General features: G+C 37.8%; 1 protein-coding gene across 1 annotated transcript in view; it reads left to right on the top strand.

Annotated features, from left to right (window-relative positions):
- The window catches only part of EZH2 (enhancer of zeste 2 polycomb repressive complex 2 subunit), a 29699-nt gene extending 5102 nt beyond the window's left edge, over positions 1-24597 (top strand). Inside the window, exons 4-19 of the mRNA XM_019470878.1 lie at positions 66-186; positions 2493-2636; positions 3193-3295; positions 3873-4036; positions 10607-10698; positions 11688-11928; positions 12341-12510; positions 12890-12984; positions 18678-18718; positions 19846-19971; positions 20365-20543; positions 21383-21478; positions 22305-22386; positions 23204-23284; positions 23394-23478; positions 24264-24597. Of these exons, the coding sequence (XP_019326423.1) occupies positions 66-186; positions 2493-2636; positions 3193-3295; positions 3873-4036; positions 10607-10698; positions 11688-11928; positions 12341-12510; positions 12890-12984; positions 18678-18718; positions 19846-19971; positions 20365-20543; positions 21383-21478; positions 22305-22386; positions 23204-23284; positions 23394-23478; positions 24264-24324 (1881 nt within the window). The 3' untranslated portion in view covers positions 24325-24597. The remainder of the gene's footprint in view (positions 1-65; positions 187-2492; positions 2637-3192; positions 3296-3872; positions 4037-10606; positions 10699-11687; positions 11929-12340; positions 12511-12889; positions 12985-18677; positions 18719-19845; positions 19972-20364; positions 20544-21382; positions 21479-22304; positions 22387-23203; positions 23285-23393; positions 23479-24263) is intronic.

The raw sequence follows: 24597 nt of genomic DNA, 5'->3' as shown, positions 1-24597 counted from the left end.
GCAATGCAGAAATGGTCAGTTGAAAACACAATTTAAAATTGTTTTATTATACCTGTTGTTACTAGGTAGAGGATGAAACTGTTTTACATAACATTCCGTATATGGGAGATGAAGTGCTTGACCAGGATGGTACCTTTATTGAAGAACTGATCAAGAACTATGATGGGAAAGTGCATGGAGACAGAGGTGAGCCCAAACACTCAGGTATACTAATCCCTTCTTCCTACATAAATAATTGTTTTCAGTGTTGCTTGTTAAGGCCTGATGCTTGATTTTTACAGTAGTATCTCTAGAATCCCTACATTGTGTAAACATTGGGCATAACAAACTTCCTTATTTAAATATATTGCTTTGCATTTTCATAAGGCTGCAAAGTGTTAAAGTGGTAGTATGGAGAAATTAAACACATTAACTTTTTCCCTAGGCCATACAGTGATTCATCATAATGCCTAGGTGCAACTTGGAGAAGTTCTTGGTCTTCAATTTCATGCTCAGAGCTTTGGAATATAATAGTGTAATGTCCCTATGTGTGTCCTGCCTAGCAGAAAGTGGCAGGAGAAGTATGCAAAACTCTGATGATGATAACACTTGTGAATGCGACTTGATAGAATAACCTCTTGTGGGTTTTGGTTTTTTTTCCTTTAATGAAATTATTAGCTATTTAAAAACTTCCTTTCTGTAAGTCAGCTTATAGAGCAAAGTTGTATCCTTCTGTTGGTACATTATATATATATATATATACACACACACATATATATATATATGTATTCTTAGGTGTAGTTTACCTCTTACTCTGTGTGGGAGCTAGACTACATGCGATGTCATCTGTCTCTTACTTCACTGAGACTTCAGCAAACTAGCAACCTTTCACTTGCTCTATATGCCCACTCAGAACTGGCTTATATAAGCCTGAACTTTACAGTTGTAAAGGTTTCTCTGACTACTCTGCTTCCCCCTTCACAGAAACATTATCTGCCCCCCCCCCCCCAAAAGGGGGAATATTGAGGAATCATTTCTTAAAATTGTTTATATTCCTGTTAATGCTGGAGTGACTGAGAAAGAGAACTACATTTTTGAGTACATTGTGTGCCACTCATGAAGGTTAAGCCTGTGATTCAATAATAAATACTACTCAGTCCTACACCAGTCTTGTTAATGTCCTCAGAATAGCCGGTGCCTTTATATTTCATGAGGAACACGAAATGTTTCATGGGGTTTTGCCTTTGGATTTTTTTACAGATTTACTGATTACTGACATCCTTGTCAGAAAACTGGTTATGTCAAAATGGTGACATTACTAGTAAATGTTTTCTATTATTGATTTAATTTATTATTAAATGAGTCTAGCTTTAAAATTAATCTCATTTCACCGTCTCGAGTCCCAAGTTTATGATGGCAATTACTGTTATTATCAGTCCCTCAAAACTATATATCAAAAGTAGAAAGATGGAGTTTTAGTCTCCCAACAGCTAGCATTCTTGTGTGACTGTAATTAAATGTAAATGCTGTGGGAATCTGTAATCCAGAAACATTCCCATGTAGGAGTCAGAATTGTAAACTAGCTCTGTAATTGCACTTTTGGGAGAGAAATTCATACTAACCTGTATATTAAGAGTTCTGTTTAAAACATCCAAATGAAGTACCTGCCTGTTTTCATTGTCTACATAGGAATAAAACTATTAGCTTCCTTCAAGTTGTAGTTTGATGTCCAACCCCAGTCCAGGTTCAAAAGGATGGTGATAAGCACTACAGTTCCCACACAGTTCACGGTTATTTTTTGAAAAATAACAGCAGCCTCTGTCTTTTTGAAAAAAAACACCAGCCTCTGTCAACACTAACTATGACTTTCCTTTCTGCAGAAATGCCTTATTGTCTGTCTGTGCTGCCCTCTGAATTTCACAGCAGAATATAAGCTAATAAGCAGATATATGCAGCATTGTATCCTTCAGTTTTCTCTTGATTTTTTTTTGTATATAACTGTATTCTTTTTTTATCGCCTTGCCAGTGGGGTCTATAGTGGGGAAGTGAATGCTATGGAACTACCAACCAAAAATCTCTCTGGGGATTCCCTAGCTGTCCAATGATAGCTTCACAGGCTGTTTGCATGCATTGCCAGGCTGTCTTAACCCAACCATGTTGGAATTTGGATTCTGGCATAAAGACTCTTAAATAGTCTAGCTAGTAAGTAATTTTTTTATCTTCCAGGGAAGAGAGATTTATTTATGTCTACTGGTATGAAGCACAGGGAGTCGGGAAAAGGAAAATTTCAACAAGTTTCCTTTTCCCCTTCTCAGTTGTCAGTCTAGAGAAATAAATACTGAGTATTTTTAACTCTTCTCAGTTCATATGTTGAAGCTAAGAGGGAAAAATACGAAATTGTTTTTCATAAACTACAGCATTTGCCATAATTTAATTCAAGTGTAGGGAGGATTAAAAATACTTCATATACACCTTGTGCTTTTCTGTTCACTCCCAATTTTGCTGAATTTCAGAATGTGGATTTATCAATGATGAAATATTTGTTGAGCTGGTCAATGCACTTGGTCAATATAGTGATGATGAAGATGATGATGATGGAGATGATAATCCTGATGAAAGAGATGACAAGCAAAAAGATCGGGAAGGTAACAGGATGGGTATGTCTGTCTGCAGACTTTAAAAATTAAAACCAAAAAACCCTTTTCTTTAATCACTCAATAAATTTGTTCAAACCCTTCTACTTGATAGTTTTCAGGTCTAAAGTAGCATCATTTTCTTCATCATTTCCTTTGCCATTTAGTTAAAGAGTTGTACAGAGAATACTACGAAAGGTGCTTTTGCCAATTTTTGTTTATCTGCAAACTGAGACAGTCAAACGCACCAAAAATCAGTCGGGTATCTGTCTAAGAAATGCTTTGGTACTCCTCAGAAAATGAAATATTATTATTCTAAGGTAGGCAGAGTTCTGAATTGCCATCTCCATCTGCTGGTGAAATAATGGTTTCTCCAAATTTTACTGGTAGAGTTCTCTCAGCAGGAAAGATCACTTAATGCAGTTTAAGTTGTCTGTAATTTAGAAATAAAAACCTTTGCTTCTTTTTTTTTTTATTAGGATTTTGGCGAAGTCCCCCTTTCTCTGAACACCTCCTTGAAGTAGCAAAGGAGCAAAAATATAATTTTTTTTGTTTTCCAAATTTTTTGCTTCTTTGACAGAGAAAGAAAGCCACCCACCTCGGAGATTTCCTTCTGACAAGATATTTGAAGCCATTTCCTCAATGTTTCCAGACAAGGGTACAGCAGAAGAATTGAAAGAGAAGTAAGAAAGTATTTCTTAGGTTATATTGCTGTGTTGCATTATGAAACAAAGATTCCTTGACTTCGTTAAATATTTTTTGATTAGGAATGGTCCCCCTTGTAGCTAGGTTCTGTGGCAGTTGTGTAACTTCTGCAAGTGACACTTGAAGGGAATTGGCTGTTCCCACCGAGTCAAAACAATACAGAGGTGTTTATTAGCCTTCCTTTCAAACTATTGAAAAGTGGGTGCTTGCATGTGTTTAATAATCTATGTTATTTTTCTGAGGTGGCAAAATAAAAGCTTGTGTTTAAAAAAAAAAAAAAGTCCCCTTTTTGGAGTTAGTGAGTAACAGTGAGTAATATATATGATGAGATGACGGTCCAGAAATGCATTCTTTCCTAGCCAATTTTATATTTGTATTAATGAGTATGGAATTAATAACTTGTCACATCACTGACAGATTGACCTTTCTACCTGGCACATATTTCTTAAATTTTTTTTAATTTGTCACTGAAAATGCAGAGTGGTACTGCAATCAAAAATTACTTTTTGTTTTTTTATTATACTGAATAAATAACTTCTATTTCTTTCTTTTAAGATACAAAGAACTCACTGAGCAGCAGCTTCCCGGAGCTCTTCCTCCTGAATGCACACCAAACATAGATGGACCAAATGCTAAATCTGTTCAGAGGGAGCAAAGCCTGCACTCTTTTCACACACTCTTCTGTAGGCGCTGTTTTAAATATGATTGCTTCTTACATCGTAAGTACAATTATAGTGTGCTTGTATATCTCTTATTTTTTTACAAGTTAGGAAACTTAAAAGTACCATAAGATGCAATACAGAAAGAAGGAAAGAGAAGAAAAAATAAAAGCAGTAATATCGCTAAAGTTTACGAAAACAACTTGTCCATGTTGACATCATTTTGCAGTGAAAACTATACCTCAAAAAACTGAATGCACCTGTTCGGGATAGTTTGTTATCCTTTTTGCATTTAGGAGTTCATATAGAATTCCTGGCTTGGACCAACCTGTAATGTTACTTCTCTTTTTATAGTGTTCAAGAAAACTACATTGTTTTCTACTACTATTGCTGTGTTACACTTTCTCAGTTTGTGCATGCAGAATGGAATATATTTCTCCATAAAAATACCTTGTTATTCATCAGACTTGCTTCACTTTCCAGCAGGGAGAATGAATATCCATGAACAGTTTTCTCTTTTATTCTCTCAGGTTACTTTCTAGCCACTTGTACCTGGTGATTTGAAGAATTGTTTCAGACAGTTGAGTTTTAGAAATTGTGATATCCTTTCCACTGAATTGCTTTCACGTTGCCCCATTCTTTTGGGGGAAGGATTTAACAAGAGTGTTAGCAATGATGTTAGTTTCCATTTGCAAAGTGTGAAGAATAAGAGAGATTCTGAAGTGTTACTTGAGACAATTCTTTCTCTGAGAACAGTCTCAAATGTAAAGGGGAACCTAACGGTCAAATATGAAGTGGTGTCAACTTGTAGTTGAATACTATGATGCCCCCTATTTCAAATTAATTTTCTCTTTTGACTTAACGGTTCATTTGCATGTTCCACTGTGAGTGTGCATGCATGTTCATTTGGAAATCTTTGTGCTTTGTCAGCAGCTCCTCATCCAGCACACATGCAATCTGCCTGTATTTGTACTTCACATTGAAGGCTTTACACAATGCTGCTGCTTTTCAGTATCCCTTAGTTGCCTTTCAATTTGAGGAGGAACTGGAGTTGTTCTCAGATGGTGGGGGAGGGGGGGAGCTTTTCCTGCTCCCAGTTTCTTTAGTGTTTGTGGCTTTTGGAGTTAGGTCTGTTAGTTTCAGTTTCTCCTTGCATTCTGTTGGCAGGCCTTGCTTGAAAACACAAAGAAGCTCTTACTTCTGAATAATGTTTAAGAACAATAAGTTTCTGGAGGTACAGCTGCTGCCTTGTCCATCCAGCTTCAACACAACGTGTTCTGTGAAGCTGTAGGCTTTGTTTAGAAGTATCTTAGCCTGGATGACTCATTCCAAGAAGTGCTGTGTGCAGCCTTAGTCTGTAGGACAGGGAAGTGAAGCTGTATACTACCTCTTGGCAAACCCATTTGTCTGGCAGTGGTTTTACAAGTTCTTGACACTCTCAATAGTCTAGCAAGGAGATTGAGTGCCAGTCTAGTTTTACTTTTAAGTGAACAAGAAAGCATTGTCCAGACATAGTGAGAACAAACTTTTTGCAGTAGCACCCCAGAAGATTTTAGGTACTTCTGCAACAGTGGCTTTAGGCCATTTTTCCTTAAAGTTTATAAACTTTCCAAAGTTTATAATTTTATAAACTTGTAGGAGTTTTCCAGTGAAGATACGGGCTCCTTTAAAATACACCTATATTTGATTATTTACACAGTTTATATAGATTTGCCTTTCATAGCCATTTTTGCAGATTGTTAGAAGTAGAACTGAAAGGATCCACAGACCACATTTTGGTACCTACGACTCTGGGGAGCCTGGTATTACCAGTCCACAGTTTTGAGGCACCAACTCTGTGAGACTTCTTTTCTTTTAGTGCTGTAAAGGACAGGTTCATAGTATTGAGCATTTTGACACGTTCTTAAGTGCCAGATTCAGCTGATGACAAAGTCCAGAGTCATGTCACTGATCGGCTGTAGGACCTCAGTTCCCACATTAGCAGCGTCCTTTAAGCTGAAAGTGTTGTGCCCCCTTTCTCTGTGTTCATAACCTTTAGATGGAAGACAAAGTGTTTATGCTAAAAGTTTGCCTAAGTTCTTCTTGCTGGTGATTTTTGGTAAGTCCCTTAAACAAGTCAGTATTCTTTCCAAAGTGGTGTATGTCCAAGACTTCATTTTAAACCATGCCTCGTACTTAAAAAAGCCCAAACTTTAAGTCATCTCTTCAGGTTTTCAGGGCTGTAGCAGAAAGAAGGAAGAATAACACTTCCACTGTGGAGGCATTCAAGATGTACCTTTGTGTCAAGATGGAGTGTGAAATTACCGATTATGATAATGCTCTTCATGACAGCTTATGCAGCACGTGCGTTGTCACTGATAAAAATATGTTTGATACTTGATCGTTGTAAAGAGATCTCTTCAAGAGTGATTTGCGCATTCACTATGTAGCCTCCAGACTGGATGCTGAATGTAGTAAACTGATGGTTCAGTCACCATTCCCTGAAGACATACACAAATCCCACCTCTACAATGACTGGTCACTGCTTTGGATGCATTGCTTCCTTCTGCTTTTGTCTCTAGTAACACCAAAGAAAGGATTGTTTTCTGTCTGTGTGTCTGTCTGTGTGTCTGTCTAGAGCTAGGAATTTATCTGTTAAAAACTGAGAGAGTCACTTGTATGACCTCTTCACTTTCTGTGAAGTTTTAAGACTGTTGGTCAAAAGCCACCAGATTAATTGCTGGGAATAAGTAACTCATCAAAAAAAGACTACTCTGTTTATTGGAAGGCTGCACTAGCAATTTTCAGTGTCTCTGCAACAATTTAACAATTTAACTTTTTAAAAAAGTTGATAACATTTCTACTAGAACCCTAATCAGTTGCCCCTATGTTCTACTTCATGCAATTGCCAAGCACTACAGGATGATGTCCTGGCTTCTGCAGATGACATTTTTGATGAATTACTTTGGTAATTTGGTGGGCTACAGTGATCAGATTCGTATTTTGAAAGGCACAAATCTCTGGAGAAGGCATAGAGAATTAAAAAAATACAGGAATTCTATTAGGTCTGGTTTTGATTTCTGTAATTCCCCCTCTTAGATTCCATTTTTGTTAAGATTAGCCTTATTTTATGTAGTTTCAAATATTTATTCTAGAACATTTGAGTTAAATATTGGAAAAGTTATCATTAGATTTTTAACGTGTCAAGTCCCCTTGACGACCTGGCAATCCCTTTATGTGCAGGTGATGACATTACTGAAAAAACTTGTGTACCGACTTCATTTGCTGACAGCAAGGAATTATGCCTAAATGTCTGGACTAACAAAGAATTTAGAAGAAGGAAAAATATCAGGTAGGGAGAATTTCCCGAATAGCTTGACTGTGAAGCAAATGTACATTTCAGGCTAACCTGTTGCCTGTGTACTTTCACATTATGAAAAATATGAGAATTGAGCCCATTGGGGATGAGACAGGTAATAAATCTCAAAGACAGAAAACATGCTCAGTGAAGCAGTTTTAGAATGACTTTCTTAAGGAAATTATTGAAGAAATACGGAGTTTAGTTATTTAGGAAATTCTGCAAAGATGTCTTTGATTTTGAAAAAAAATTGCTACTGATATTTGCAAGATTCATAATACAGCTGTACGAACAGTTTTATTCTTGTTCTGGGTCCTTTCTTTGTAATAAGCCTCCCAAAAAAATACCTCGCAACAGCGGTGGTAGATTCTGACTATAGTTGTCAGTACTATACTGTGTTGGGTGTTTTTGAAATAGTGGAATACAGGGTATGATTCTAATATTAAGTATCAGATACAGTGTATTTTTGAGGTCTCACTGGTTTAAAAAGTCAAACATTGATTTGTTTCACTGCATTACAAACTAAACATTTCTTCATTGTCTAAAGGAAAAAAAAAATTAAAAAAATAAGTACTCATTTTAGGACCTAGCACAAATGAACTTGTGAGAGAAATGTTTGCATCTGCAAGTGACATGTAAAAAGAATAGTTTTGATTTCTGCACATTGCAGCAGTCTAATATGGATCATGGATTGCAAATGTTTTACTGTTCTTTTGCATTGTTGCAAAATTATTTTCCTTGTGGTATGAAGAGAAGGTAAAACAGTTATGTGGAAGAAAACCCCTGAATGAATGAAATGGTATACTTTGCAAATTTAAAAATGTGGGGGTTTTCCCTTCTGCTGTTGGGTGGGTGGCTCCCATCATCTCATTGTTTCTTAAAAGCTGGAAACAGGTGGAATAGCTTGGCATCAAATTGCAAGGTTTCTCTGTTATTTAACATTTTACCTACAGAATGCATGAACACTTCAAGGATATGTGAAACATACGAGAAGTGACATACCACGTAAAAGTTTTAAACTGGAATGTGGGGGAAGAAAGAGTGCTAATAGCAACAATATGCATAAATTACATTCCTATACTTGCTTGTAAATAATTTTTACATATCTATATGTCTGTATGTGGAAAATTGAAGCTTTTTTGTGTTTCCAGAGAAATATATTACATTTTATAAATCTGGAGAAAGCGATGCAATATTTAATTAGTGATACTTTTTACACTGTTTATACCTTTTTAAGAAAGCCTTGGAAGAATACATTGCTTCCCTGAGGTTCCCATGTGCTGCGGTCATTAATACAGGCATAACATTATAGAATTTATGATTTGATTTCCAGCATACCTTCCCTTATGGGAGGGGAGCATGAAGTGATGGTTCCAAGATGGAGTGGTTTCATCAGAGAATCTCCCTTAAGAAGTGCTCACCACCACCGGTCACCCTCCCCACTGGTGCCAAAACAAGTGCTTATGGAGCTACGCTGCAAACCAGATCACTGAAATGAGATTTGCTCAGAGAAGTTGCGGATGCCCCATCCCTGGACTTGTTCAAGGCCGGGTTGGATGGGGCTTTGAGCAACCTGGACTAGTGGAAGGTGTCCCTGCCCATGGCAGCAGGGCTGGACTAGATGATTTTTAAGGTCCCTTCCAACCCAAACCAATCTATGATTCTATGAAAAACTTTGTGAAGATATATGTGAGCTCTGCCCACATTCTTTAAAAGGGAAGGGACTGCATTTTAAAAGTTCAGTCTTGAAAGCCTAGTGGACTATTATAAAGAGAAGTCTCGTGTACAGTCTAGAAATAAGATGAGGAGGAAAGCCTATGGTGGTGGCTTATTGAAGGAGAAGGATGTGTGTGGTGTTGATACAGAATGGCCCTTCTTACGGATTAATATGGGTGAGAGGGGAGGGATTTCTTCTTTCAGTTTGAACATTAGCACTTTTTATTCACTGAGTGTTGAAAAACTTAACTGCAAGTTACAGTTGCCTAGCTGCAACTGTGGTAAAACTGCAGCATAAGTGCTTTTACAGTTTTTGGGAATCATGTATCTTCAGACAGGCGTCTTTTGTAGGCCTTCATGGAGTGTAAGGAAACAGACAGCTAGTACTGAGTAGTGGTTTTTGGTTGTTGCTTTGTGGTGGTTTTTTTTTAAACTTGAGTGCATTCTCCATTTTTGTTCCTTGCAGTTGTGTATGCCACTATTAGCACATTTAAGGGGAAAAAGTATTTATCTATCTATATAGATACATATTAAAACAAAAAAATTGTTCCTTGAGCATGGAGGAATTTTTTTTAAAAAAGAGAATTGCAGAAAACTAAGGATTGTATTTCAAAAAGCTCCTAATATAATTTGGGAACATGAGTTCTGGTGAGAGTCTAGCCGCAGGTTTTCCAGGCTTCAGTTAAGTAAGGGATACGGAAGAGTTCCCAAGACTTCCAGCAAAACCAGGAAAGTCAGTCTCTCTGAAAACATCCTGCTATGAGGCAGGGATTGCATGAGGGGAGAGCTGGTAGGGATGAGCTCTGGCAAAGTGAATGGGTAGGAAACTGCCATGCTGTTAATAAAGGTGCTCATGTTGCATCTGTAACGTACCCAGTTCTGCTCCATTCTGAGTCACTGTTCTGCAACTTATATAGAGTTATTCAGAGTCCGTCAGATACATGAGCAGACACTTCTTTGCAAGTTGCAGACTTAACTGTGGTTGTTCTCATCCATAGTGACTGTGCGATGCTAACTTATTTTTACCCTGCAGCTGGGATATAGGAACTGAACTCTTATCACCTGTCAGCTTAGTTGGAGTGCTGATAAACTAATAGAGTAAAAATGCTTATGTGTCCTTCTCATTAACAAAAATGAAAAGTGGGTCCATTACCTTTCCAAAGTGTGTGGGGTTGGATTTTTTGACAAGATAGAAACTGAACACCTGAATCTTACGGATTGAGAGATGATCATGCATTAATAGGAGAAGCCCTGAATAATTCTGTTTAACATTGTAACAGAAGTAAAGTCTGTTCTGTTTGTTGGGAAGGGAGATATAGCAAGTCTTCCTTGATACACAAAACAAATGTGATGATTGTTTTCACTGATGTAAATGGGCACGTGTGAAACTTACCCATGTGCTGTCTCTGTGTATTTAAATGGTAAGTCAAATGTCACTAGATGGGGTTTATTTTGTGTTTTTTTCCATTTGTTACCATTTTTATTGGTAAACCTTGTGTTTTGGATACTGTTTGAGGTTAGATATTTAATGTATTTTTTATATTAAAACTTACAAATGTGATGTCTTGATTCAACAGCATTCCACGCAACTCCTAATACTTATAAACGAAAGAATACAGAAACAGCATTAGATAATAAGCCTTGTGGACCGCACTGTTATCAACATCTGGTAAGATAGTGAATTTTAACATATGAAATAAAGTGCTAGTGCTAGCTGCAGTATAGCAAGCTACACTTAGTGTAAGGACATGCTGTATCTATGATTAGTGCATATACTTGTGGGCCACTTGCAGTCAAGTATGTTATCTTCAGTTTGTGCGAAAGAAGAGAGTTAGACTTTCATTTGATGATTGGAAGTTAAGTAGGAATAATTTTTAGCTCTATTGGATGTAGCCTGAGATATTTGTAGGGAAGAAAGATTATTACCTCCTAATAATGTATTGCTGCTATTGTGTCCATCTAGTCAAAGAACTGGGTCTTACAGACTTAGTGCTCTCTTAAGTTATAGCACAACTAAAAATTATAAAGGCTTTTTAGTTTGCTGAAGGTGAATTCCATCCAGTATTTGTGCTCTTAAGAAACAGGATGGAAATTAATAAGGGGAAATCCTTAATAATGTAATTTCAAATCTCTCTCACACTTCTCCTGAATTTTTTAATATGAGAAACCATGTAACCTTCCAGTCTAAAAACTTGCTACGCATTGTCCTACCCCTTTCCACTAGAAAACAAATTACCAGTGATTGCATTTTAAAAAATGCAGAACGCATATTGTTTAAGTGCCATGTGCAAGAAGAGTTCTTGTATGTTGAAGGGTATTCTCTGTGGGAAATTCTCATTTTTTTTCTGTCATCTAGGAAAATAGAAATTTGAATACTGAATTATTTTTCACTTGGCAGCCAAAATGGAAGTGGAACCGAAATACTGACATAAGTACTTTGTAAATGTAGATTTCTTTTTTTTTTTTATGATCTCATCAAAAGTATTTATGTTCATGGTTAGAGTACATTTAACTGGAATTTGTGTGTACATGATTAATTTGTAGAATAATGCAAAGTTACACAGTATGCAAGTAGAATGTGTTCTCCCCCCAGTTCCTGACCACAGGTGAAAACGCTTTTTAATTCTTTTACTGAAAATTGTAATGTTTTGTATTTAGGAAGGTGCAAAGGAGTTTGCAGCTGCCTTGACCGCTGAGCGTATAAAGACACCACCAAAGCGCCCAGGTGGCCGCCGAAGGGGAAGACTTCCAAACAACACCAGCAGACCCAGCACGCCAACAATAAATGTATTGGAATCAAAAGACACAGATAGTGATAGAGAAGCTGGAACTGAAACTGGAGGAGAAAACAATGATAAAGAAGAAGAAGAAAAGAAAGATGAAACATCCAGTTCCTCTGGTAAGGCTAGTCAATGCTTCTTTATTCAATTAGCTGCAGTGCTTGAGAGGATAAAAAAAAAACAAAACAAGTTGAGCCGTGTGATCTTAGAAACCATGTATTTGGAACTGAGTGAAAAGACAGAGTAATAATATGAGTTTAATCAAATAGAACCCTGTAAGAAAATTTCCAGATTTGTCTCGATCTGTGTATAGAGGTGAGATCGTATAATTTCAATAGCTACTGTTACCTAATTTTTAACTTCTTTAAGAGGTATGTGAAAAGTGCTGTTTTGTTGTGGCACTTAGATTAGGCAACAACAAAAACCTGGGATATTTTTAACTACAGTTAATAATTTGACATTTTTAAGGGCTGTATAACACTTTTGAAACATAGCCTTGCACTGACCCATACTCTCAATTATTTATTACAGAAGCAAATTCTAGGTGTCAAACACCAATAAAGATGAAGCCAAATATTGAGCCTCCGGAGAATGTGGAATGGAGTGGTGCAGAAGCCTCAATGTTTAGAGTTCTTATTGGCACCTACTATGACAACTTCTGTGCAATTGCCAGACTGATTGGGACCAAAACGTGCAGGCAGGTAAGAAGGGAAGCTACTTACTAAGGATGATAGCGTTTTACTTTTAAAACTGAAGTGTAGAAATACTAGTATTGATTACTAAAAGAGAAAATTAGTTAATTTTCTTGGTTTTCCCAAGAATGCTATGATCTAGAATTCATGCCACAAATATATAAAAGTTAGTTTAAAAACTGTTTTTAAATTATATTTACAGGAGGTTTAAATTAGACTATCTGTTCTTAAATGACAAAAATAATCAACTTTAAATGTATTGAAAAGAGACTATGACTGGATATAATCTGTAAGTTGTTGGTTGGAGGAAATCATACTAACTTAGAAAATGAGCAACTTTCTACTAGTGAGAGATTTATCGTGGATGTATTATGGTATCTCTTGTTAGGTGTATGAGTTTAGAGTAAAGGAATCTAGTATTATTGCTCCAGTCCCTGCTGAAGATGTTGATACTCCTCCCAGAAAGAAGAAAAGGAAACACAGGTAAATCTGTTACTACGTAACCTTAGCATAACAATAAATTGGAGATACAGGGGATCAGAACAGAAAGTATTTTGGAGGAAAAGTCATGTAACTCTTCTCGTTTTGCTTCCAAAAACAAAATTTGCAGCAATAAAACAAAATGGTGTTTTGGTTTCAGACAAAAGTCTTACGGCATCGGCAAGTATAACCTTCCACTTCTCTTCCTCTCTCCCTTCTTTTTAGCCTCTTTAACAGCCAGAATCTTGTTAGCAGATTCTTGTAGGTGTATTGCTGCAAGTAGTCAAACTAAATTTAGATTAGAAATACTCTACACAGCTTGTTATAACATTCAAGATATTGCGGTATAACTTTGTTTGCAGCAATAAATATTAAATTTACAAGCGTTATAATGGGATTCAATAGTGATTATATGGTATTTTGTAAATTAAAACTCATGGGTTTTTTATGGTGAAGTGTATTCCATTAAGGTTCAGATGATCAGTAAGCAAAAATGTTGTAGCAAACTAGTAGGATTGCCTTTTTTTTCTTTGAGGCACTATTCCTTTGTAGCACCCCAGTTTCATTATCAACTAGAACTTCAACTAAAGAACAAGGTTGACAAGTTATTATTTAAAGTAAAGCTGCAATGAAGAACAAAATCAAGCTTTTTGCTGGAGCCACAAAGACCATCTGAAACAATTTCTGTTGAAATTGTAAACTTGGTGGCTACTGTCTGTCAGTGAAATGCATTTTTCTTTGAGAATCCTGAGGTTTGAAAAATGCGACTCTGCATTGACTATTTTTATTCCCAGGGATAAGAACATAGGAGATAAAAAGCTGACTGAAAATTAGCAAGAACATTCCTTTCTGCAAGCAATAAGAACATTTTTTTCCATGAAGTTTCCTATTTTTCCCCTTAATTTTCCTTATTTTCCCCCAAGTTTGTTCTTCCAGTTCTTCTCCCATCCATTCTTCTTGCTTCTGTCTTAGCCTGTCTAAGTATATTTATTATTTCCAGGCTTAGTGAAGTTCCTGATACTGGCTCAAAGATACTGTTGACATGGAGTAGAATGTTTCTGCTTTGTAGCATAGAGGCAGCCGATGTGAGCTAGGAAAAGATTCAGTGAGCATCTGGAAGAGATTCTGTTCTCAGCAAAAACTATTGATTTAATGCTCTTGGCACAGTTCTCAAGTTTTTGGGCATTTGGTGGGCTTGGCTGTTTAAATCTGGAGTTATTAGCCATAGTGCAAGTTTGCAATATGCAGTTGGGAATTAGCTTGTTTTCAGATTCACACAAATTGCTATAAAAATGGTGCCACTACATCTATTTGAAAAGAGCAACTAAAAGGCTCAAATGTATTTTGAAGCTGAAATGGATTGTGTGGTTACCAGGTTGACATTGTTTTGGAGGAGTTTTGAGACTTTTTGGTTTGGGTGTTTTTTTTTCCAAATAAATAAAAGCACATACCATTACGTGGGGTTTCTTGATGTTATTTTGTTCTTATTAGTTGCCAATATAAAGACTTTTATGCTAGCAATTTAGTTTTGAAATGCCTTTTAATTTTTTTAACTCTCATTGAAGGAAGGAGGTAACTTTTTTTAATTTGATTTCACAGAATATGTGGCAATCAAGCTGTCTCCATTCTTCTATGTGCAGTAGTCTTTTAAAAAAGGAAAACCTTTTAGCCCACCTACATACTACTGTAATCTGAGCACTCTCTAAAGATGTCGCACAACTAGCAATTGGGAAAACCATCTGGAAGTCTTTCTTTGTTTCTTACGTTTCTGAGTTGAGTTTACTCACTCCTAGAGTAAATCCAGTCCTAGAGCCAGGAAGAGGAAGGCTATTCTGTCCTGTTTGCGGTTTTCCATTGCAAGGGACTTACTGGTCTGCAGGTTTTCCATGTGTACGTGTGGTAGACAGCCTTCGAGCAAAAGCAGCATTCACTGAAGAGAAAAGCAGCAGCAGAAGGCTGCTCCTAACTGATTTGGTAGCAGATTTTCTTACAAGACGTTGCCTATTTCCCATGCAATCTTAGTGCATGTGTAGGCATACTGTGAGCAACTAGCTGGCAAGACTACACCCCTCTTGGATGGTAAAAGAGATTCTCTCCCTCCTTCCAATGTCATTTTTGTTAGATAGCCATAATAAGGCTGATTAATGAGAGGAGACGACTTTTTATATAGTTGGTTTTTTGGAGAGCCGGTAAGTGTCAGAGCTTGTCCCATGTATCGGAGACTAACCTCGCAGTTTGTGAAAACTCTGCTTTGCTGGAGGAATAAGTACTTTGCATAGATGCCAACAGAAAAATCTGAACCAAGAAAGAATTCAGAAAAGCATGAGTGTATGCTGGAGGGAGAGTACTTCAGCACTGTTCATTCTCTTATGTGTATGTTTTCTTCCATTGCTGGGAGCTGAATTGTATTTGCTTTAACTAATCAGCACTCCTTCCTCTGGATTGTTAAGGATCTGTTATTGATTGTAGGGCCATATAATGCTGCTTCTTGATTATTTTTGTTTTCCTCCCCTCCCTCATCCCCTATTTGGATATGAGTTTACTTAGTAAACTTTATTTGAAAGTATTTTCTTTTTTCCCATTTTCTCATTTTCCTCTTCCTGTCCCTGCCTTCCGCTGGACTACTGTTCCACTGCGTACGTTTGAATAGCTTACGTGGTTCTGCCTAGAGTTCAGGGTGCCTTTTTACAGGGATTTAAAGTCTCACTGTTATCAGGCAAAAGGTGCAGCTGAGGCGTTGGCACAGATATTCTTATGTGCCACCTGGTTGGAAGGCTGAGTCTTAGAGTGGCGGGGAGGCCATGGATAAGATATGATTTAGGAGACTGAAAAGAAGTCTTTGAGTGATGCCAGCAAATCAAACGCTGCAAAGTTGTAACTACTTGTATTGACATAATTGGCACATATTTTGAATTTTCAGTGCTATTTCAGGTAGCAGAGTATTGCTGTGCAAAGAAAGAAATGCTAGTGTAGCCTCTTCCAAAGAATGTGTTTCTACTGCCTGATGAGCTGATACCAGTGGCTCCTAAAAACACTGGCAAAATTTGGTTGTTAGCAGAGAAGAACAATATTTTTGACAGCTTCTGTCAAAATGCTTCTGGAAACACTTTCTTTCTAAGCTGGCTATCCTGCAGATGTCAGCAACCAGATGTACAAATCCACCTGCTTGCTTGGAAACCTGCCACTGAGTTTCCAGTTTGCTTTTTTTATGAAGCTTTGAGTCACGAGTGCTTTCTCAACTTTCTGTCTTTTCCTTGCCTTTGCTTCCTGGTGCATGGGACCAGATCTTGCCTTTTCTTTCTGGTTGAGATAGCAGATTATAAGGCAGATAGATAAATTAGTTTACCTTTAGTATGGTACTCATTCAGGCTTCAGCTTTGTGCACTAATCAGGGGAACTTGCAGTGCTTCCTGGCAGTTTGTGAAAGTTACAAGCCAATGAATGTACTTGCATTAACACAATTTGATTGTGCTAATGAAACCTCCTGTCGAATTGGTCAGTGTTGGCAGCTTAATTCATGTTGTCTTCTGTCATTCCCCACAATTCATGCTCACACTGTATGTCTCCAGCTCCTTTCTTGCTAGGGTGTCTTCCTCCTGTGACACCAATCTCCGTTACAGGAGTAGCTAAGCTGATGCCTTTGCCATTGTGACTGCCATATTTAATTTTCTATCCATTTTGAATTGTTAGTATTAATGCTTTGTTGATGGTGGCAATCTTTGTCATATTCAGGTGATCTTGTCCATACAGTCTGCACTTTCCCATAGAAACCAAAAAGTCTCAGGTGGCAACTAGTCAGCAAGTGGCATTTTACTTTTAAAGTATTAGGATAGTTCTTACCTTAAAAAAAAAAAAAAAGGGGGGGGGGGAATGTCATACTAATTGCTAATGAAATGGTGTTTTAAGAAGTCTATCCACAGAAAGCATTTAAGGGTTTGATATGCTAGTAGGTCCTTATTATCTTGGGCTGAGACAAGCTTCTGTGAAAGAATTGTTCAAAAATACGGTGTATATGTTACATTTGCCAAATACCAGCCAGACAAAAAAGAAAAGTAGTTTGATGTGCATTACTGTAATTTAAGTCAAAATTGCACTCCTTCTTTCACTTATATGGAACTGTCTTCTTACAAAGAGTCAATGTCTCATAATTCATAAATATATGTTGGTAGCCTTTTTTTCTAGAGTGAGTCACTCAATAGGAATGTCATCTATTTATTACAGTGCTCTGTAATGCTGATAGTCTTTGGATTTGTTCCCTCCCTTCAACCTCAGATACGTAGAATCATAGAATCATTAAGGTTGGAAAAGACCTCTAAGATCATCGAGTCCAACCGTCAACCCAACACCACCATGCCCACTAAACCATGTCCCTAAGTGCCGCATCTACACGTCTTTTAAATACTTCCAGGGATGGGGACTGGAAGTTGCAAGAGTTGGCTGTCGAGCACTCAATGTTAAGTCTGTAACTTAAGTTACAGAGAGTAAAGCTTTGAAAGCGCAATTGCATAGAGAATCTTGTCTACCTAGAGCTGTTGGGGTGGGGGGGCAGCATACTATTCAGTTAAAGTAGAAATTGATATCATGCTTTTATGAAAGAAGTAGCAGCTAAAAAGTCCTATTTAAGTAGTTACAGCAGGGGATATTTTTTTGAGAGTGCAAACTTCTGAGTTTCATTCACTGAAAGGCAGGATAGCTTTCTAAGTGTTCTGTGCTGGGGTTTTCTGAGTACATGTGTTCACAAGTATTTTGGATTGCTAAGTAAATCTGCACAGAAAGTGAGGTTGCTAGGTGCAGCTAGCAGTGTATTATTTGGCCAGGGAATGAGGCTTCTCCCATATTCTCTTAATGTTGCTGTATGACATACTAAGAAACCCCAAGAAGTATAAACTTTGAAAATCCTTAATCTAAATTTTTAAAAAAACCACCACACAACAAAAACACCACTTCTTGCAAAGGGAGTGCTTAGCTAAGCTAATGGAGAAAGAGAACACTGAAGGAAAACTGTAAGGACGTAAAAGAAAGGCATATAGAGCTTGAAGTAGAAGGGAAAAGGCTTAGCACAGTACCACCAGTCAGAACCAACTGGGGAAAAGTCTGTCCAACCAGAAGAAATACTGAGGTCACATCAGTGTGGCAGATGTTATCTCCTGTTGTCATATACTTGGAGCTCAGCACATGAAGGGTAATACCTGGCTGTGATCTGTAGGAGACTACCAGTGTGGTGCTGGGGCCAAGTCCTGTGAAGCAAACAGTTGACAGGCCTTCACTCCCCTATTTAGACATGTCCCTGCATATCTGCAGTTCCATATCCTTCCTTCTGCTGCTGCTTCTGCCTGCTAGAAGCAGCTCCAGCAGCCTCCTCTTTGCAGGCTTTCCTTAAAGGCCATCTGAATTTAAGCATCTCTCTAGCCTGGGCTGGGTGGGGGCTGCTCGTCGGTACAATCCTGGGACTAGAGGAATGGTGCTGGGAGGGGGAGGGAGCAGCCTGCAGAGCGTTGATCTTGTCAGCTCCAAGAGACTGGGACAGGGTGGTTCTGCTGCAACCACTTCTGACTTGTGCACAGTTAGCAGATGTTCATGTTACCAGAAACTTTCCCATTTTAAGTCTTGTGGGTGCAAGATGCAGCTACCTTTCCCAGCCCACTGCAGGAGGAGTTCCTGTCAACCTTCTTGTGTTTGTTTTGTGTTTTTTGCAGGTTGTGGGCTGCTCATTGCAGAAAGATACAGCTGAAAAAGGGTTAGCATCTTTTCATTCAATTTATGTCCTGAACTTTTAAGATCCTACTATTGCTTTTTTGGTTTTGTTTTTTGGGGTTTGGGGTTTTTTTTTAATGTTAGGCCATTAAGTACATTCCATGGGGAGCTAGAGATTATAGGGGGAATAAAAAGAAAAAAAAGTAAGCTCTCATTACAGATATTGTAGGGACAAAAGATACTCCTTGGTTTATGTAACTGGAAGAGCTCTATAATTCAATGAAAAGGGAAGGAGGCTGAATTTACAATTTTTTCAGTATGGCCTCATTGAAGTACAAATAAAAATGGTACTAACAATAGGAGCCGCAGTAAAAAGCGGCATTTGTCTTTTTTAAAAAAGCTTATTTTAGAAATAGTTATCTGAAAATTTGTTGAGAGTGGTTGGGACTTCTAGCAACATAAATAATTGATCAGTTTGTCTCTCTCTCCTTTTGGTTGCTGATTGCTAACTTGAGCATTTTATGAATACATGCAAACCCAACACAAGCTCAGGAATATTAACAGCAAATATAATTTATATAGCACGAAATTCCCCTAGCTGCTCTGTAGATAAAGCTCTAGACTTGTCCCCAGTAGTCCCTCCTTGCCTATAAGATGCTAGCGTTGTCTGTATTGGAAAATTGACTTGGGAAAGCACAGTGGTATAATGACCAGGTATTATTTTGCCAGTGTATCTGTTTGACAGTTGACTGTTGCTCCACAGTAAAAATTACTTTGGGTATTTGAGCAAATTTACTTTGCTGAATAATATCAGTGTTGCTCTAGAACATGTTCACACAGGAAATTATACCATTGTAGTTTCGTTTTTCAGTTTTCCATAGTAAACAGTTTTCAGCTCTGAATAGTCGAAGCAGCTGAGTAAGGGGAAGAATGAAGTGCACTAGGAAGCAGGCAACTAACGGTGACAAACACCTAACTAACGTTACAGTTCTGGTTTGGTGTCTTTTGGTTTTTTAACCCCACTGATTGTAGGTTTGGGATTTTTTGTTCACTTTTGGGGTTTTCTTAATTAAATGACTAAAAGGGAATTTCTACTTTAAAGAGTGAAGGGAACTGCATATTGTTTGTTTGCACCTTTCAACTTTACAAAATGTTGCTATTTTTATTCAGATGGGTCATCGAATCATGTTTACAACTATCAGCCATGTGATCATCCACGTCAGCCTTGCGATAGCTCATGCCCATGTGTAATTGCTCAAAACTTCTGTGAGAAGTTTTGTCAGTGCAGCTCAGAATGTAAGTAAAACATTTAAAAGCTATCTCTAAATTTCTTTCACTGTCCCAACATTTAACTCTGTACTAGCAGGCAGTCTGTACTGCAGATGGTGTTTGGAGGAGCAGCAGATTGTGTCAAACGGTGTGAGAAGGGAGCATGAGTTCAGTTTAATTTGGCTCTCTTAATTAGCCATTGAATGAAGTCAGAAAGAGTCTTCAGACTTAAAATTGAGGAAGACTAAAGTAAAATGAGGGAAGGAAAGAATTTACAGTACTCCCAAATGTCCTATACAGATATCAAAGGCTATGGTTTTTTTTTTTAATATTATGATGTGCTATAATCTGCACTGTCTTAATTTTACAGTGTATTTTTTTCATACTTGCCCTTTTTGTTTCCCATATATTCCTTTGTAGGCCAGAACAGGTTTCCTGGATGTCGTTGTAAAGCACAATGCAACACTAAGCAGTGTCCATGTTACCTAGCTGTACGTGAATGTGATCCTGACCTCTGTTTAACATGTGGAGCAGCTGACCACTGGGACAGCAAAAATGTTTCTTGCAAGAACTGCAGCATTCAGAGAGGATCCAAAAAAGTATGTAGATAGTTATACAACTACATGCCTATTGCCTTGGTTTTGAGGTGTTTTTATATTTTCATGCCAAAGAATGGAATTTCTTTGCCTTCATGCCGTCAAACAAGAAAAACAAAAAGGGAGGTAGCTGTCACTTATGTTAGCTTGTTCATGTGCTGCTGTTAAGCTCTGTGTACATTTCGTCATGTACCAATTAGTTAGTGTTTTCTGTGTAACACTGAAGTAGAATATCTCCTTTTCCCCATTCAGACTTTGCTTGTAATTTGCAAATAGGCTGCTGTTTTAGTGATAGCTCATCAGTCTTTCCCTGGATCAGCATAAGGAAGCTTGGCTCAGACATAAGATACTAGCTATTTGTTTCTTCACTTGTTGATTCTAACACAAAACTTGTATGCAGTCTACCAGATATCTGGAAAGCCCATTCAGCTCTGTTAAATAAATAAACAAACAACCCAACCAAGGTTTCTTTCTGCTCCGGAACATCATCTCACAAACTAGTGCTCAGTTGAATACTGAGCTAATCAGCAGTGGGCTCCTGTCTGCAGACCTTTCTAGGGTGAAGTCCTTAGTGTATATGTTTTTATGTAACACCCTCATTTCAAGGTTAAACTAAAATTTTTATTGGTTTTCAAGTACTTCATGTGTTTTCTCTTTCACATACAACTTCTGATCCACAAGCTGTAATTTCAGTGTGCATTTGATAATTAGAAGAACCTGTGTTTGTCCTCTCTCCTGGAGCCCCAGTGTATGTTTCATTAAGTGACACAATTAAAAACAAAACAACAAAAAACAAATCTAAGCCAGGCATGTCTAAACTTTTTGTTTTTTCTCTCCCACAGCACTTGCTATTGGCACCTTCAGATGTGGCAGGCTGGGGAATTTTCATCAAAGATCCTGTACAGAAGAACGAATTCATCTCTGAATACTGTGGTGAGGTAAGGACGGAGAACACTGGTTATGTATGAACTTAATTGGTGAAGTTGTGTGTTGGCTAGGGACCAAGAGATTGTCATTTTCATCAAAGATCCTGTACAGAAGAACGAATTCATCTCTGAATACTGTGGTGAGGTAAGGACGGAGAACACTGGTTATCTTAATTGTTAATTGGTGAAGTTGTGTGTTGGCTAGGGACCAAGAGATAACTTGGTATGTTATGTATGAACTTAATTGGTGAAGTTGTGTGTTGGCTAGGGACCAAGAGATTGTCTCTAACTTGGTATCATGTTTAGACAGAGATGTGATTGACCAAGTATACAGCTACTGCTGTCAGAGGCTCCAAACGCAGGAGCTAGATGGTTGAAATGTCACAAAAAATTTGACATAGGTTCTTGAGAGAATGAGAGGCTGGAGTGTCATTTTTCTCTTACGTGTAATTTTAATTCAGACGTGGCTGGAATTGTGTGCAAAATCATTTAGTACAGTACTAAAATTCAGTAGGCGCTTTCACTAAATTATGTTCTATAGTACTAAGAAAACCCTGAATCGCGTATGCAGTCTTGATTTTGAGATAAGAAGTAATTCTTGCTTTCCTTCTGCTCTGAAAGAACTTATTTATGCTTATTTACGCTAAGAGCAAACCATGGTGGCTTGATAAGCGCAGAATGCTTGCTGAAAACAGTACTTTATGTTTGGGAATATTTTCAGTCCCAGAGAATAAAAAACCCCACCTTTCTTTCAGAATGTCTGGGGTTTTTTGACCTTAAGCTGCTATGGTTACAAAAGGGGAGAGGTGGTCTCTTTTACAATTACTATTTCTTTCAGATTATTTCTCAGGATGAGGCAGACAGAAGAGGAAAAGTATACGACAAATACATGTGCAGCTTTCTGTTTAACTTGAATAATGGTATGTATGTACTAGTCACAACTCTTGCAGCATAAATATGTATGCTCACCATTTTGTTCAGCCCTGTTCTATTGCAGGCAGCACGTAACACTGAGAAATTCTTTCTTCTGCACATCTTTTCCTAGCAATGTGTAGATTCCTAATATTGATAGCTAGTGCTTCTTTCCACACACACCCCCACCAAATGCTAGTCAACTAGATAGTAGCGATGGAGCCTATTACACAAGCCAAATACACAAGATGAGTTAAGTAGAATTTCATGGAGTAAAATCACATGCAAGCATTAGTAAAGTAGCCTAAAGAATTTAAAAGGCTTGCTAAGTATTGTCTGGAATAATTTTACTGTGACTTAAATTAGCAGTAAGTTATGATGGTAATTTTGTGTTGGGGGGGAAAAAAGCCACCCACAGACATGTGGCTACTGCCACTTGAAGAGAAAAATACAGACTGCACTCTGTCAAGTGTGAAATACTAAAAGACATTTGAAAGGGGGAAAAAAAAGCTGCTTTATGTCAGTGTTGACTTAGCATATTTATGGAGCTTCTCCTTGTGGAATAAAGGTAGAGAAGCTTCAAATGAGAAACTAAGGTAGTGCCACTGTGGCAGGAGATAAATGGAATGCAGTGTGGGTCAGCAGGAATATCTTGAGTCTTGCAGAACAATAAAGCTACCGTAGGATGATGTGCCAGCTCTTCCATGAGCAGTTACCTTTTTCCAGCTGCTAAAATCCAAGCACAACTAGGTATTAAGCACAAAAATTTGTTTGTAGGTGACCTATCCATCATTTGTGGGTTTTGTTTTTTCCCCCCCTTCCTAGATTTTGTGGTTGATGCAACACGCAAGGGCAACAAAATCAGATTTGCAAACCATTCAGTAAATCCCAACTGCTATGCAAAAGGTAAGTTTAAGATTTACCTGCTTTTAGCAATGTACGAAATGTTGTGGGATACTTATTTAGAATGTTTTAGAATATTTGTGTTAACTTAAGTCTAAATTTCTTTTAACAGTTATGATGGTTAATGGTGATCACAGAATAGGAATATTTGCTAAAAGAGCCATTCAGACTGGTGAAGAACTGTTCTTTGACTACAGGTTGGTAGACGGATTTTGTAATCCTATCGTAGACTGGACTAGCTTTCAGTATTTCTGCCCAGCTCATCATTAATTACTGTGCCTGCCTCCTGACAACCTCAGCTCTCAGCAGCTGAGCAGCAGTCCCCTTGCATTTTTTTTTTAAGCCAGATACCATAGTAAGACTGACTTGAGCGAAGCAGCTGGTCAGGAACCTTGCAAATGTGGAATGCCAGCTTGTATAGAGAAAAGTTTAGTGACGAAGTGGGACAGACCTGCACAACTTTTCCAGGCAGACCTGCATATTAAACTTCGTCTGGTAGGGCTCCCTAGGTAGCAGAATGGCTTGTCTCTCCCATCATTCAGAAATGGGCAAGAAGTAGTCTTACCTTATTACAGAGACGTGCTTGCTAAGATTGTGTTCACACTTTCCTCTAAAATCATCTCATTTGAAGAAAACCAAGCTGTCCAGTGACAATTCTGTGTAAGTCAACCTTGAGAAACACAGTTGCTTTCCACTAGCTAAAATGAACTTTAGCATTGTGACATTCAAGGTGAAAAAGTGTGGAATTTTAGCATTTTGTGTCCTCTTGGTCAAACTCCTCTAAAAGCAGTTTCTTGAGTGGCCGGCTTTGTTCAGCATCTGCGACTTCACACAAGGAATAAAGGCCCCAGCTGGTGAGGAAACTTATGGGAAACCTAAGTATGAGAGTATGCCAGGCTGTGGTGCTGTGCTGTTAGGTCAGAACAATGAAGCTGAAATGTTCAGTGTTACTGGTTTTTACTTTTTATTTTTTTAATTTCAGATATAGCCAAGCTGATGCCCTTAAGTATGTGGGCATTGAAAGAGAAATGGAAATCCCTTGACACCAGCTACCTCTTCTTTTAAACAAACAGCTGCCTTATCTTCAGGAATTTCTAGTACTGTGGGCAATTTTAGAAAAAATAAAAATGATGCAATTTGAAATTCTGTATTTGCAAAGTACTGTAACAGTAATTTATAGTAACACATTTAAAAAAAAAACACAACTTTTTATTGCCTTCTCACCAGCTGCAAAGTGTTTTGTACCTATGAACTTTTGCAATAATGTGGTGTGGTACATTTTTCAACCTTGAATAAAGGATACTTGAACTTCTTCA

The sequence above is a fragment of the Aptenodytes forsteri genome, unplaced genomic scaffold (genome assembly GCF_000699145.1).
Source record: "Aptenodytes forsteri isolate BGI_AS27 unplaced genomic scaffold, ASM69914v1 Scaffold282, whole genome shotgun sequence".
Taxonomy (NCBI): Eukaryota; Metazoa; Chordata; class Aves; order Sphenisciformes; family Spheniscidae; genus Aptenodytes; species Aptenodytes forsteri.
The sequence above is the reverse complement of the archived record's forward strand: the minus strand, read 5'-3'. Positions and strand labels throughout refer to the sequence as shown.